This window comes from Rutilus rutilus (assembly GCF_951802725.1).
Source record: "Rutilus rutilus genome assembly, chromosome: 13".
Lineage (NCBI taxonomy): Eukaryota > Metazoa > Chordata > Actinopteri > Cypriniformes > Leuciscidae > Rutilus > Rutilus rutilus.
This window is the reverse complement of record NC_140218.1, coordinates 20644493-20660179: the sequence shown is the minus strand read 5'-3', so window position 1 is coordinate 20660179 and position 15687 is coordinate 20644493. Positions and strand designations below refer to the sequence as shown.

The window sequence follows — 15687 nt, the reverse complement described above, 5'->3', positions numbered from 1 at the left end:
CTGATAAGTTTGCCAGCTGGCATCAGCGCTCAAGCTCTGGAACACAGAACTTCAGTGGCTTAGCATTAGTGTTGTCTTATTCACCTTTCTAACTTGTTCAAGCATATCATTTTCGTTCTTGTTCAAGTTAACCATTTTTGTACAATTAGGCATTGTTCGACAGGACAGGCGTAACTAGGAATTAAAGGGGTAGTTTGGCCAAAAATGACATTTTGTGATCATTTTTCTCAACCTAATGTTGTTCCACACCTGTGTGACTTTGTTCTTCTTTGGTGGAACACAAAATTAGATATTTAGAGGAATGTTCAAGTTGCTGTTTTCCATACGTTGAAAATGAATAATGACCACAGTTGTCAAAAAAAAAAAATCCGTGACCAATTATTTCAATTTCATTCTGTTTATCACACAACCTATCATATGGCTTCAGAAGTAGGGCTTCACAATTAATCAAAATAAAATCAAAACTTAGTGTTATTATTAAATCACAAAGGCTGTGAATTAATTTAATAAATGCATGCACTGTGCATTTCAGATTAAAACGCAGCACTGTGTATATTTACACGCTACCAGCTCATGATCCAATGGTTTCAGCAGCTGAGTTCGCAGGAAATGTTGGTCTACACAAACTGATCTCTGCAAGCTCTGTTTAGAGCGCTTATAACATGCATTTGGAACACAACACGCATCAACAATCTCTCTAAATTTGTAAGAAGGCGGCTGTTGCCAACAAAAGAGAAGCTTTAAAATCCCTTGGTGCTTTACCACCGAAATAAAAGCTCCATGGTTTGTTTGAAAGCAAAAAATTAAGACAACCATAAATATTAGTATTCTAATTTTACAGCTGGACTGTAAAACTATTATTATATGGCTCACTTATAATACTTTTGCTGTGCTTTTTTGAACTTTTTCTGAACTTTCAATATGACACAGTGTGAACATCCATCAGTTATGTCTCCTTTTGTGTTCCACAGACGAAACAAAGTAATAGTGGTTTGGAATGGGTTTTTCATTTTTGGCTGAACTATCCTTTTAAATCTTGTCCTCCAGCATGTAAACACTTCAATGTTTATTTGAACAGTTATTGAAACTAGCTTTATTTTAAAACATGATTCCTTAAACAGCCCAGAGATAGACATGACAAATGCAAACATATTAAGGTATTATTCAGAGAAGTATTTTACACTGACACATAATGTAGAACATGCTTCTAATGCATTTGCCATCTTTCACAATTTCCAGTAGTCAGTAGTACAAATATATACTTTAGTATTAATGTAGAAAAGCAAACCTCCCTGTCCTCCCACTAAATCTAAATAGTAATATATCATTTATCGGGAGGGCAGGGAGAGTGAATAGGTGATCACATGTCTTACTATAGTTGGAGCCAGAGGAAGTCGTATGTAAACAGCCGTTTGTTAAAGTAGAGGTGATAGTGAACAACTTTGGCATAGACCTCCACACTTTGAAATGCATGCTCACATACACACACACACACACACACACACACATCCACACAACCACCACAAAGCTCAAGCCAAGTTTCAGTCCAAGTGTTTTAAAATACTAAGTCCCTCTTGAATCAATTATGAGTGTGTAAAGTGTGTTCTACGCCCCCTTCTGGAGAAGCCTCTGCACTGCAGGTCAGTCTCATGTAGCTAGGCGCTTCGCTTGCTTCAAGGACCAGCACACAAGGAGGAAAGAAGAGAAAAGAAAGAAATACATTGTTTAGACATCTCCTCCATCAATTAAAGGTGAAGTATATGTTTTTATATACATTGCAATACTCCAATTTTAGTTTAATATGCAGAGACAACTATAACTAGTCTTACATTTATTTTGAAAAGATATACAAGGGCCAGGTCAGATCACAGAGGCGTTCACACCACATCACTGACATCACATCGAGAAAGAGAGCCAGGTCTATTTCTAAACTATTTAAGTAAAATACATAAAATACAATTTACTGTAATTAAAAACAATAGAGGCCACAGACATAAAGGGGGAATCTGCCAATATTCAGAATTGTAGTATTTCAATGGAACAGTTGGTATGGTTTTCAACTATTACATTTGATCCCCCATAATCTTGAATATTTGGTTGCGTCATTGCTCAGAAACCAGTGCACATAGCCAAATACACACTCTGACCTCAACCAGAAGCAGAGTATCATCCTAACACATATTTTCCAAGAAAGTGGGTTGAAAAATGTTTTGATCTTCTTCCCTCCTCAACTTTTCAGAACATGTGGAGTACATAAACCAGGGCAGCAAAAAAGTAATACAGAAGTCTTTGCTCTACTTCTGCTAGAGTGCTGGAACTGTCACACATTCATTTAAAAACTTTCATGTTTTTGTGATGTTGGAGAACAAAATAGCTCCAGGAATTGGATAAAGAATATATTTTAATGGATGTCAAATCAGTGTTGTTATTGTTAACTTAAACTATCAAAAACATTTTTAATAGCTGTAACAATATTTCTGGCTTTCTCCCTCAGCCTTGAGGGTAAATTTAAACTGCTGCATATTGTGATTAAGAAAAGCTTTTTATATTCTTAATCTCTGAGCTCTCTGTAGTGAGTGTTAATGAGAAGAAGCGTGGCTCACTGGAGGGTGTGGACTTCACCATGTGCTCTGACCTCACCTAAGAAGCATCCTGCCACTCACCAGCAAGGCCTCCTGGTTATCAGCTAGAGCCTGCTTAGCCAGGTAGCGCTCCCGCTTGATCTTCAGCTCCAAGGACTCAGGGATGTCTGGAACCATCCAGTCGATGGCACGCAGGACAAAGAACACCACATGCTGAAGATGTGTACACACACTTATTATTAAGATGACCACAAAATAGAAATAATAATTAGTAGACAATGATAAAGAAACTGTAATCAATCAGGTTACTGTATAGACAAATGTAAACTGCATCTGCAACCCATTTCACTTTCGTAATGTGAGATATTTCGTCAAATTCACTTCCTAGATCTTACTCTCTTATATTTTTTTTCACTGAAACAGACTCACTTCTTAAATCTCTTTATTTAACTACTAATTTCTTTTTCAGATTCCTGAAACCACATAAGAAATGTGTTGGTGATACTATTAATAAGGTTTAATCTACTTTTCTTTTCTTGTCAATGTTTTCCATTTTATTTGATTTATTTTAGTGCTGTTAGCGCGAATAATCGCAACTAACATAAAGGTTTTTGTATACATATACACACATATATATATATATATATATATATATATTTATAAATATATATATATGTGTGTATATGTGGATTTTTTGCTTTTATTCATGCGTTTGTTTATTTTCCTTGTGTGGTGCTCTTTAATGTTCTCCTGAAGGTGTTTGTACAATATAATTTCTGTTTCTTTCATTTAAAAAACCCAGAGGATATTCAAAAAACACTAATGTAGACAGGGATCCAATTTTATCTAGGAACTGACTGGATGATGAAAAGTTGGTGTCACCTACTTAATTTTGATTTAATGTTGACTTTAAATGGGTTACAGTGTATTCTGGGAAGCTTAAATTCAAGAAAGAATCTGACTGTGATGTGGTTTGCAGGAGGAAGATCAATGATCACCTCAAAGGCGATGATAAAGCCCAGTCTTACAGCCAGAAGCTCCCAGTACACCAGCTTGTATTTTCCATTTTCATCCCGAAACGCTTTATATCTGACACAAGAAAAGTCGTGACAAAAAAAAAGACCACACGAGAAGAAAATCTAACAGTGCTGACAGCTACAATTTTACAGTTCACTGCCTTGATTAACAATTTTCTGATTGATTAGACCATTATGTAATAAATGTAAAAAAAAAAAAAATAAAAAAAAAAAAATTACCCATCCTGAAAAGAGGAAAAATATATTTATGCTTATTTACAATGCATAACTGATAAGAGTCTGATTTCAGATTTCAGACACTGTAGATCAGCATCAACAATGTTACCTGCACGTGGTATGACTGGAGTGGTTGTAACTGGGTGGAGAGTAAGCCAACGTGAAATTGACATAACCATGCAGGTCATTGTTAAACTTGTACTGGTACAGCAGGCGTGGCAAAAAATCGGAGGTAAATGCAATGAGGAAAGCCTGTAGAAAATAAAAAAATAAAATATATTATGGAACCTTATAAAGACAACCTTGGATAATGTAAAGTAACCAGATGTCTCGTTTATGTTTCACAAAAACAAATATTTACAGAATGTACCACACTAAAGGTTGTCAAATCTTCAGTCACATTTGCTCTGTGAAATTTCGTGGGCGAAATCCAGACACTTCAATAGGAATCTGGATAATCTGGAGTTTTACATATGGGCGAAAAAGATCCCTGTCCAGAATTCACTCGTGTTCAAGTTGGTCACACGAATTTGCCACGCAGACCAACAGAAAGCTGCTTGGTTTGAATGTGACTTCTGTGTGAGCAGTGTTTTCTTACATAGGTCAATGGTATAGTTTATTGTCAACATTGTAGCTTTTTTGCCCACAAAATTTCACTTTGAATTCGCTAATGTGACCGCACCTTAAGTACTGTATCAGAATTATTAGTTAGGTGATAGAGGTTTTGTGTAGGCGCTCACATTGACTATGACAGACACGTGGGACAGCGCCTCCAGTATGATGAACCACACACCGATGTTCTGGGCTCGCTCTGCCACGGGTCTCCGGTATTCACACACAAACTTATGAGCGTCCAGCCTCACTTCCACCCAGTTATTTAGCAGAGCGAAGAGAGGAGCCAGAGGAAAGGCCGCCACAAAAATGGTGATGAAGCCAAACTGCAGGACTGGCAGCAGTCAAGATTAAAAACTGTAAGGTCATTCATTAAGTGTAGCAAGAATATCTGTACAGAAGTGTCATTTTCATTAAATGTTTAATTAAGTTGCATGGTTATTCTACTGTAGGTAAAAATGTGCTTGTCTACACTGGTGTGACAGAAATTCACTCTTACATACACTAAACCTAAAGTTTGGGGTCGACAAGACTTTTTAATATTTTTGAAAGAAGTCTCTAATTTTTACAGAGACTGCATTTATTTGGTCAAAATACAGTAAAAATAGTAATATTGTCAAATATAATTACAATTTAATATATTTGTTTCTATTTTAAAATATATTTTAAAATGTGATTTATTTCTGAGTTGTCAAAGCAAAATTTTCAGCATCATTACTCCTGTCTTCAGTGTCACATGATCCTTCAGAAATCATTCTAATATGCTGATTTTCTGCTCAAGCAACATTTCTTATTATTATCAATGTTGAAACCGGTTGTACTGCTTAAATAGACAGTTCACCCAAAAATGAAAATTCTGTTACCATTTACTCACCGTCTAGTTGTTCCAAACCTGTATGAATTTCTTTCTTCTGCTGAACACAAAAGAAGATATTTTGGAAAATATGGAAACAAAAATACTATGGAAATCAATGGGGCCAACATCAACTGTTTGGCTTCTGATATTCTTCAAAATATCTTCTTTTGTGTTCAGCAGAAGAAAGACATTCATACAGGTTTGGAACAACTAGAGGGTGAGTAAATGATAGCAGAATTTTCACTTTTGGGTGAACTATCCCTTTCTGTTTTTTCAGGATTCTCTGATGAATACGAAGGTCAAAAGAACAGCATTTATTTGAAATAGAAATCTTCAGAATTTTTTTTTTTTTTTCTTCTTTGTCATGTCTTATCTTGCCTAGTCCACCAAGTGTTCCAGGAATGACACCCCAAGAAATATCCGTGCATGCTGTTATGGCATCAGTAGCAACACATTCATTAAAGTTCATTAAAGGTGAAAGATTATCATCTTACCAATCTCCAGATACTCGTCAAAAAGACCCTCACATGGAATCAACTCATAGTCCTGCTCCCAACGCTTAGGCTCCTTTGCCTTCTGGGCCTTCTTCACAGATGACAAGGCCCGTTTCTGTCTCCAAGCCTTTATTTTACTGAGAAGCAGAGAGAGAGAGGCAAAGAGAGAATGACACAACTAAACTGAAATACACAGTGTTGATGATGATGATGATGATGATGGCGCTTCTGAGTGTATTTTTATGTCTAAAATAGAGCTGTGCTCATTTGGAAAGATCCAGTTTTGCCCAAGCCTGACTGTGGTGGTGCATTATTGATAGGGGAGTGCTAAAAGCTTCTCCTGTGTGGCATTTATCCTGCTAAACCACTGGAACTGCTGCCTTAGAGGAGAGATATGCCGCAGAACTGGCAGAGAGACAGTCATCTATCTGCACACTGCACCCTACAATGTTATCTGTGGATTACATCAATCAATACTCTTAAAGACAGCTATTATTGCTCACAGTTACACACGTTCACTCTCGTACACCAGCATGAACGTACACACACTCTTTCTATGACAGTAGGGACTTCCAATTGACTTCTGCATTTTAAGATGGTCATTAGGACATTATTTAGAATGTTTATTAATTATTCAGTATGTTTTCCACAATGTAGACAAAGCCTGACCACACACACCTCCACAGAATGTGTGCTGTGCCAACTTTGCAGCACTGACCCACAGTGCTGACTTGCTTTTCTCAGAGGACCAAATAATACGATTTAGATTCTGCAGGACTGAGACTTCAGCAGTCTTTTAGTTCAAATACCGTGTGGTTTGCTCTACGATATAAAAAGCTTTTATGGTGCAGCTACAGTAAATATGACTTGTTTGATGAAAAGTCAGGCTCTGAGGGAGACACGTACGGGATGACAAACTCCTGAGCGTTGTTGATAAGTTGTTTTCCCACCATGATGATGCAGAGCTGCTCAGCCAGTTCGATCAGACAGCCCCCTGGTCCACACTGCAACCACAGGTACATTTTTTATACATCTTTTTTAAAAGAAGCTCTAATGCTAACAGAGGCTGCATTTATTTTATCATGAATAGAGTAAAATATTATTACAATTCAAAATGTTATTTATTCCTGTGATGCCAAGTTTAATTTACCTTCAGTGTCACATGATTCTTCAGAACAAGATTATTCAGTCACTTTTGATCAATTTAAATAATAATCTTGCTGAATAAAGTTATACATTTTTTTCTTTTCTTTTTTCAATTACTGACTTAACTTCTGAACATTAATGTACATATACATTATAGAGGAAAACTTTGCTTCTTTAGTTTTAAAAACTACATATAAAGTGCAACCTATTGTGGATGTATTGCAACATATCCTTTATTACAAGGCTGTCTGGAATACATGACTCTGATTTACCATCTTTATACAAAATATTCTTGTAAAATGACTGCTAAACTGCATGTTTGAGCATTGTTAACGGAATAGGGAAATCGTATTATGGCATATAACCATAAAACTAAAAGGCAAAGCACTCACATCCTCATTCCGCATCCCAAACAGTTTGCCATAATGACCAGGATAGCCCACAAATCTGCAATAAAAGAGCAATGAAAGTGCCCTGAATATTTTGCCTTGAAAGATACAGCACAAAAAGGTTGCTTTGTTCTGTTAGGCTAGTTTACAGGTTACCTGCCCTTGAAGAAGGCCACATAGAAGGGCGACGAGTAAAAGTTGACAAACTGGAATATGAAGACTTTGAATGTAAAGGCATCTTCATATTGTGTCTGTGTCCTGTGCATTTCTGCAGGGAAAATGGTTTCAGGAACGGCCATATTTGAGTACACAAGATAAATGAGACTTATCTAAACGGCGTGTGTGAAGTCTCAAAGCTTTATTGTAATTGCCTCAGAGAGAAAGACTAAGGACTAGAGTCCTAATGGCTTATTGATTCTCAGAGTCACTGTGGATGGGCAGGTTCATTACCCTGAACAACAGAAAATGGCAACACTAGCCTGTGCGATTTGATTTAAACCCCTGGGCATGCGTTCCTTTATGGGGTCTGATGTGTGCAGAAAGCCTACCCCATTTAGTGAGCTGTTCTGCCAGGGCTGTGTAGACCTGCCCCATCAGCAAGATCAAAGCCAGATTCACCAAAGTGCTGGAGATATTGGCGATATTCCCAGCCTGGAAGACAAAAGTGTGTGTGGAGTGGATTCAGAGTTCAAGAGCTGCTGCAGGTGTGGAAGAGATTAATGAAATGCTGCATTATGGTAAGTCATCTCATATTTTAATTTAATTCAGATCGATGGGGTGCCAACCTGAGTACGCAGAACAGAACTCCCAGTTTCAAACATCATTACACTCACTATACTGCGGTATATGATCACTGTGACCAAGAAGATCATCACTACAAACAGCTGGGAAAACAGATTAAGAGGAAGGGGAATAGATTTGGGTGAATAATTATGATACATTATCTTCCTTCAAACAGACCAATTACAATTCTGTAGTTCCATTAAATCTCCAGTGGGTCTCACCATTATAACGATGACCATAGAGCCAGTCAGCATGCGTGAAATCCGGGCTTTCTCAGGGAAGTAGGGCTCCTTCACTCCTGTCACTGGGTTCTCCTCCATCGCAGGGGCCATTGCAGAAAACTCAGGACGTGGTGGTTCCTGTCCATTTCCAAAAGAATAACTTGCTATTATTTCTGATCTATACTACCAACTATATACAAACCCACAAATGTTAGGAATTATTACATAGGAATAGGAATAAAAAAATTCTTAATTGCATTTTTTGTCCTGTTTTCCAGTAAAATATCTAAACATTCTTAAAACAAGCTAAATTTTCTGAGGCAAAATACCTAACTTTTATAAGGACAAGTGTCTTTATGAGTCTTTCATAACAAAAATAAATAAATCCTGCCATGTGTAACTAGAAAAAGCTCCAAACACATTTTCGGCATTTTTTCGTTTCAGATTTTTTCCCATATATAAAACTAAAAATGAAATAAATAAAGTATTTTCAGATGTTTTTCCACACAAACAAAACAAAACATTTTTCACTTCTGATTTTTCCCACATACAAAAACAAAACAAAACCTTTTTTTGTTCAGGATACTTTTAAAGGAAAAAGGACCAAAAATGCTGTGTCCATCAAACCTCATCTTCATGGAAATTCATGCAGTCCCAGTGGTGAGCGAGAGTGGCATTCTTGCGTTTCCAGTACTCCAGGAAAGTGACGGCCCATAAAGACATGAACACACTGAAGAAGACGGTGCCAGGATGATCAAACAGATAACCCACCTAAAGAAGAGTTGTGAATAAACCCAAAACAAGCAGAAAGCCCTAATGTTTAGTGTTCATTATTGGCAACCAGACTACATTCCAAAAGTGAAGTGACTTCCTACATCTTTTACATAATCCATACACATAATATAAACTATACAAACATATTATCAAATGCTACAATATTGTGTCTTTCACATAGTACCCAATTCAAGCAATTTGAGCCAGGGATGATTACCTTGGCCATGGGACAGATGTCTGACATATTCCAGGGTTTACAGGTTTCACATAGAGGACACATTAGATAGAGTCCTCCACTCTCACAGATTTCCTTCCTGTAGATGGTACATGGAAACAGGCAACAATGGTAGAGCTAAGATGAAAGCAAGCATACAGCCTGTGTTTTTGAAGTATCTGTTTTCATGGTGAAACTGTGTTGATTAAAGAGAAGAAAATGTCAGAAATCTAGTAACCGCACTCTTACTCCATTCCTAACAAAAGTAATAGTTTAGATTTATGTAAAGATCAATAGACCAGAGTGGCAAAGTGTACAAAAGGAATGCTTATAGCATATAGATACAGATTTAGTGCTTCTAAATGTGTCTCTCTTTATGGTTTCTTGCTCTCTCATTCCCATTATTTTGCTTGTTCATTCTGTGGCGTAATCCGCAGCAAATATTTCCAACCCATCACTATTAGTCCTTCAAGTAGATTTGGTAAACAGTTGCTATAGAAACAAATAAAGGTCATAAAGCACATTGATATGAAATTATTTCTCATGGCAGCAAAATAGCTTCGAGGAGCACTAAATGTGTGCGTCACGTAGAGCTGCAAGAAGAGCAGCAGCAGAAAAACAGTTTATCGATAAGCTAATACAGGAGAAACTTACGCTGGGGTATTGGATCCCATTGTCAAAATACCCGAAACAAAGACGCATGTCCCAACCAATGCAGCAGGCAAGAGCCAGGCTGTATAAAATCCTGTGAACAAAACAGAATTTGGTTATTTATGGTAATTACAATTGGTAAATATATTCACAGTACATGGGTTAGTCAAGACAAGTCAAGTCACATTTATTTATATAGCGCTTTTTACAATACAGATCGTTTCAAAGTTTGTTTCCAGAAGAAAATAGCGTCACAGTCCCGCTTAAGTAAGTTAAGTGATGTTTCATTTTTGTTGTAAAAAAGTTATTAATTTAGTTCATTTATATATATAGCCGCTCTGGAGAAAACAGTGATGTCATCATCCAGCTCAGTTCAGTTCTCATATAATGGTGTTAGATTCCCAGGGAACGCACATGCTGTGAATGCATATCCTGTATCTATATACATAATACATAATTTAATATATAAATAAATAAAATAAAAAATTTCAATTATATTAATATATGAATTTATTATAATAATTTCATGTCATCAAGTGCCACTTATTAATGATTGCTGGAATATGCATTACACTGTCACTCTTGCAATATCAAGAAAATTGAAACCAAATATGGAAATGTAAATAAGATCTAGTATGGTGCCTACTCACCCAACCAAGCAAAATAAAGCGCAATCTTCTCCCCAAAGTATTCACGGATGTGATCCAGAGGCTGGTACTTATACCATTTTAACCAATTGGACCAATAGTGGTACAGCACCTGCCTCTTGTTCAGCTGATCAGGCTTGATGTCACAACCTGGGAGCTCAAAGGGGCCCTTTGAAGCAGAGAAAAAGCTGAAAGTGTATCAAGCTCTACTTTTAGTAAAACGTGCATGTTTGAAGCGCATTGCTCATGTGCCTAACCTCGTGCAGAGGGAATGCACCCGTAAAAGCCCCCTCGTTCAGCAGACGAGCAACTCCAACTTCTGCACGCTTCCTCCTGCCATATGCAGTCCTTGCTAGGATTTCATACACCTGCGATGAGCACAGGTGTAAGCAATTATCATACACTCGTAAGTACTCAATACACCATCTTATACATTACCATTCTTTTTTGGAAAGACATTGGTGAGCAAAACAGACTTCTTTCAAAAACATTGTAAAAATCTTACAGACCCCAAACTTTTGAATGGTAGTGTACTGAATAACAATTTAATATACCATCTGATACACAGTTCCTGTGTTTTGCACACTCACAATGCGGTGTCTTTGTGTGTTGGTGAAGTAGTTTTCACGATCATCAGAGCCCAGAAACCTAACAAAACAGGAAGCCTAGGTAAATGTCTACATTTACAACTGTTTCTGCAAGTAGATAATCGTTTTGTTCACATATAGAAGCAGAGCATAACTTTTCCATTTTAGACTTGCGGAAGGCACACGTATAGTAGTCCACAGGACGGTTGGGAACCGATTCTTTCATGATGTTCGGCACCCAGAGTTTCTGAAGAACTTGAGCAGAAGTGTTGAAGTCTGGGTTAGGCTGTGCCTGTCAATGAACAAGAACAACTCATTTCAGAGCTCCCAATTAATTTATTCTAGTGCTATTTTGAACACTCTGTATTTGCATTGAGAGCTCAATAGGGAGGTGAACATGAAAACGGATCTGACCTGCAGAGGTGCTCTAAGACATAACTCCTCAGCATAGTACACCAACACATCCCATGGAGCATGGAGCTTCAGATAGTGTATAGTCTTCTTTACACTGGATGATTCCTCCTGATAATAAAGAGAAAACCTTTAGAAAGATCATAGTAAGTTGCATAAATGGCAATGTACTAAGAAAATTTACCTTTTCCATCAACAGTCCAGCACTCTGAAGGTTCTGGATGAATTTGTCCCTCCATCGGGCCAGCTGAGCTTTTCTTCTCTCTGACCTGCTCTCCTCCTGTGCTGCTTCTACTGCCTCCTCCGCCGCCTCTCCTTGTGGCCGTCCCCGACTTCGGCGCTTGCGGCGCACCTTCACCTCCCACACCAGCACAAAGTCTGAGGCAAGAGCGACCAGGGTTAATATGACTACATATTAAGCAAAGTGGTCAGTAAATTTATAGCGCTTTCATCAAACATTACCTATTTTTGCTTGGCCATCTCTGAAGTAGTTGCCTGGGGGCTGAACAGGTGGGCTTGCTGTCCGCTCACAATGAACGTATATGGGGTCATCATCATCATTAGCCGCAGTATTCAACTATGTTGACATGAAAATAGGCATTAAAGCAACATCATAAGAGCAAAAGAGCTATTGTTCCATCCTTTTTGTGTATTATTGATTTTTGTATTATCATCATCATCATATTTCAGAATTATGTTGCTTTTGCACTACACAATTTTAGCCCTAATTTTCCACTGGCTGACAGTTAATGGAGATCACCAACAAAAGCCCAAATGATGCTTGCTCACTTGAGGGACAAATCACTATGTGTGAGTTAAATGTCACCATGAAATCAAAATCACTTCCCCTCCCTCTTGCAGCGACATCTCTTCTCTTCTTTAATGATGTGTTTACTGGCACGAGGGGGGACAACGTGTTACACACATGAGATCACAGCAATAATAGCAAACAATAACGATCCAATAAATTCCCACTGGAATAAATCAAGTCAAATGATGACATATATATATATATATATGCTATCAAATAACATATTTCTTGTTCGTGAAGCCATTTACCTATATACGCGGGGGTTGGGATTTTGGGCTTTTTACTGTCGATGAGTGGAAAATCAAGGCTGAAGTCGTGTAGCTTGTGGGCGGCATAACCTGCTAAATATCTCTTTGGCATTCATGACATTTCTCAGATTGTGTCATTGAAAATTTACATATACTGAAACAATCATCACTCACGAGCACCAATTTGCCTCCGATTTTAGCAGTTTGTCAGCAAACTCTATTAACTGTCAGCGAGTACAGAAAATCAGGGAGAAAATAATGTGGCATGTGGGTGGCATTAAATACCTAGACCTGTCTGTGAATCATCCTGCAGTATGAAATGTGTTTTGCTTGGAAATGACATCGGTGATGATAAATAGTTGTGAAGAGTGAGAAGAACAGCAATCAGATGAGTTTGAAAGTCCTATAATACGTGGGCAGCTATTTTTGTTCTCAAAAGAAAATAGTTCCAAACAGAGCCAAAGCATAATTCAACCATTGCGCATCTATGAGCAACACATGGGTTGAATTTAGAGTAATATAGGCTGCTGCTTTTATCACTTTGGCCTTATAAAGATTGAGTTTTATTAAGCTATTTTCTGTGAATGTACGACTGAGACTTCAGATTCATTAGCTGCTATATGTAAATAACTAGAAGATTATGTTAAGAGCCACAGTAGTGGTGTTTCATTAGCTGAATGAATCAGTGTTTTTGAACAAATCTGTTGAGTGAATGGTTTAAATGACTCACTCACAGAGTCTGTCACTTGTCTCCACCTACTGGTGTAAAGATGTGGAACGCTCAAACACAGATAAGCGGAGTGATACAAAGTGAAAAGTCCCGATGCGGTTGGACTGCTGCTTGGCCAGTCAAATTCAAGGACAGGAACTAAGTGTTGTATATATGTATATATAGTGTTGACAATATGACAAGAATTAGACAACTAAACTATACTGTATGTTTTATCAGACAGGAAAATAAGACAGTTAACACATTATCAAGAAGATATTGGTAATATATCCTCTTTTAGGTCTAGATATCTTGAAGTAACTAAAAACTCCAGGAAAACCACCAGGTTGCTTAATCAGCAAAGCCATATGCTAATTAGACAGCAATTTTAACACACAACGAACAGCTCTGCAATGAGTTTGGTGATATTGTTACACAGAATCTAGGACTCTTGTTTTGATGAAAAAATGTATCTCATAAAGTATGCATCCGAACACCATGTTACAAAACACAGATCTGTACACTCACATATCTGGGAGGGATGAAGCAACCATTTTGCACGCTTCCATAACTGTCTGGAACATGGGTCTCGCCGCTGTAGTCCAGATCCAGCAGCACCTCCCGGTCCATCAGCACCTCAGGGTTCCTCTTCTTCAGCATGAGAATCCCACAGTCACAACCAGATGCTGAGGTGAAGCTAGCAGAGACTATGTCGTTTAACTCCCATTCAGAGCTTCAGTAGAACTGATGTATGTACACAGTCCCATGCTCCAGTCCAGACACTCCTGCAGAACATCAGTGTCCAATAAATTATGCACACAAATTAAATTTGAGATAAAAGTGTAAGTGCATTCCCCGTAGAAGAGCTGCAGGAGAGAAGACAGAGGAAATGCATTAAGTGCCTCTATAAGCGGATGAGACCAAACCAGGGCAGAAGTGGGTCTGCAGCATCTCTTCTCTCTCTCTCCCTCTCTCTCTCTCTCGCTCTCATTCACTGCATCCCTGTCTCCTCAGCACTCCAGAGGGACACTTACCGTAACTCCTGGAATACGAGCCACTTGTTTTCTTTCATCTTCAGCAAAGAAAGACATGTAAACACACTTTGTTTGAATGCATAAATCCTACTTAAAATGAGACTCTGGTGATGAGCAAGTTTTTTAATGCATCAGAGCTGCACATAAATCCAATTTCAGACAGACTATAAATGCGCTAAATTTAGTTACATAGTGTACATAAATCTTGTTGCCAAAAGGGGTAAATAATCTATTGGAAGGACAAACCATCACAGTCTAAAAGTAAAACCCTTCAGTGCAAAGAACTCAAGGGGTCAAATTTCACCTTGGATATTGAAACATGAAATTTAGTCACAGAGGAATATTGCTCCCAGCTTTAGTTGCATATCAACTATATGCATTGTGTATATTTCTGATTTGCACTAATCATTAGCACTTAGCAATTCACCTCTGCCATTAGCTGTTTAGATGATATTTGCAGACTTCTGGGTCAGTCTTAAGTGCTGCATGCTTGGCTGAGAGCCACAAATAGCTTAGATTTCTCATTATTCAAGTGCAAGAGGGTTTGTGAGACAATAAACAAACTACAAATGTACAAATGACTGAAAGGAAAATCTCCATTTGCGGCATGTGATCCTTTTTGCTTCATATGCCCCCATCCCATCCCCCCTATCTCTGTGGTGCATTAATATTTTGATGTTACTGCAGCAGTGCAGACAGAGGGAGGAGAGAAATAAAGAGAAGGGATTGGGCAGATAAAGAAAGAGGGAGGAAGGTTTGAGCACCTTCTGTTCATTGATGTGCACTGCAGGAGTAGAGAGGCACGGGTAACTGGAAAAAAGCAATACCACCTGACTGCAGAAATTCACCACCAAACAAGAGGGAAGTCAGAACATAGATTGAGACAGACTCAATATTTCTATATCAAAACAACTCTTTTTTTCAGATGCTTTCTCACCATCACTGGATCTACATACAAGGAAAGTAGCACTAGAGATTATAGGGGATCCTTGGAAAGAGGAATGACTGAAGTTAAGCTAGAATCTGGTTACTTTATTGTGAACTAACCTATTCAGGTTGTTTAACTGCCCTTGTCTGAAGGACATTGGATAAAGTGTTTTTGCATGTAGAAAACAAATGCAAGAAGCTACAAGAGGACTTTAGTTCTAGTCCTGATGCCATTTGTTCCAATTTTGGTGGGAATTAAATGCATGCAAATGTGTGATAATGTCACTGTAAATAGGAGTAGTTCATTATGTTTGGCCATTAGATGGAGCCATGACACC

At 38.0% G+C, this 15687-nt stretch overlaps 1 protein-coding gene across 4 annotated transcripts; it reads right to left on the bottom strand.

Annotated features, from left to right (window-relative positions):
• Positions 1–1072: 1072 nt before the first annotated feature.
• Positions 1073–14377, bottom strand: ano11 (anoctamin 11). Of its 4 annotated transcripts, none has more exons than XM_084427667.1 (23): positions 13917–14377; positions 12083–12197; positions 11805–11998; positions 11624–11731; positions 11365–11501; positions 11213–11270; positions 10880–10990; positions 10626–10791; positions 9979–10069; positions 9328–9424; positions 8964–9107; positions 8337–8474; positions 8118–8216; positions 7881–7983; positions 7489–7600; positions 7336–7390; positions 6704–6801; positions 5798–5934; positions 4576–4781; positions 3945–4087; positions 3581–3671; positions 2664–2795; positions 1073–1671 (listed from the first exon to the last, which is right to left on the bottom strand). In XM_084427667.1, the coding sequence occupies exons 1-23, from the start codon at positions 14046–14048 to the stop codon at positions 1648–1650; spliced, it is 2691 nt and encodes an 896-aa protein (XP_084283793.1). In that variant the 5' UTR covers positions 14049–14377; the 3' UTR covers positions 1073–1647. The 4 variants fall into 4 exon arrangements, with proteins under 4 accessions (XP_084283793.1, XP_084283796.1, XP_084283795.1 ...); XM_084427670.1 differs by having other exon boundaries at positions 4576–4697; XM_084427669.1 differs by having other exon boundaries at positions 11365–11495; positions 13917–14369.
• Positions 14378–15687: the final 1310 nt, after the last annotated feature.

What these genes read in the sequence shown, in the direction of transcription:
- ano11 (XM_084427667.1), bottom strand. Translation starts at nt 14,048, where the DNA reads ATGCTGAAGAAGAGGAACCCTGAGGTGCTGATGGACCGGGAGGTGCTG. An exon ending in GCTTTATCATCGCCTTTGAG is followed by an intron (nt 2,796 to 3,580) that starts GTGATCATTGAT and finishes ACACATCTTCAG; the next exon opens with CATGTGGTGTTCTTTGTCCT. An exon ending in ATAACCAGGAGGCCTTGCTG is followed by an intron (nt 1,672 to 2,663) that starts GTGAGTGGCAGG and finishes TGGTCCTTGAAG; the next exon opens with CAAGCGAAGCGCCTAGCTAC.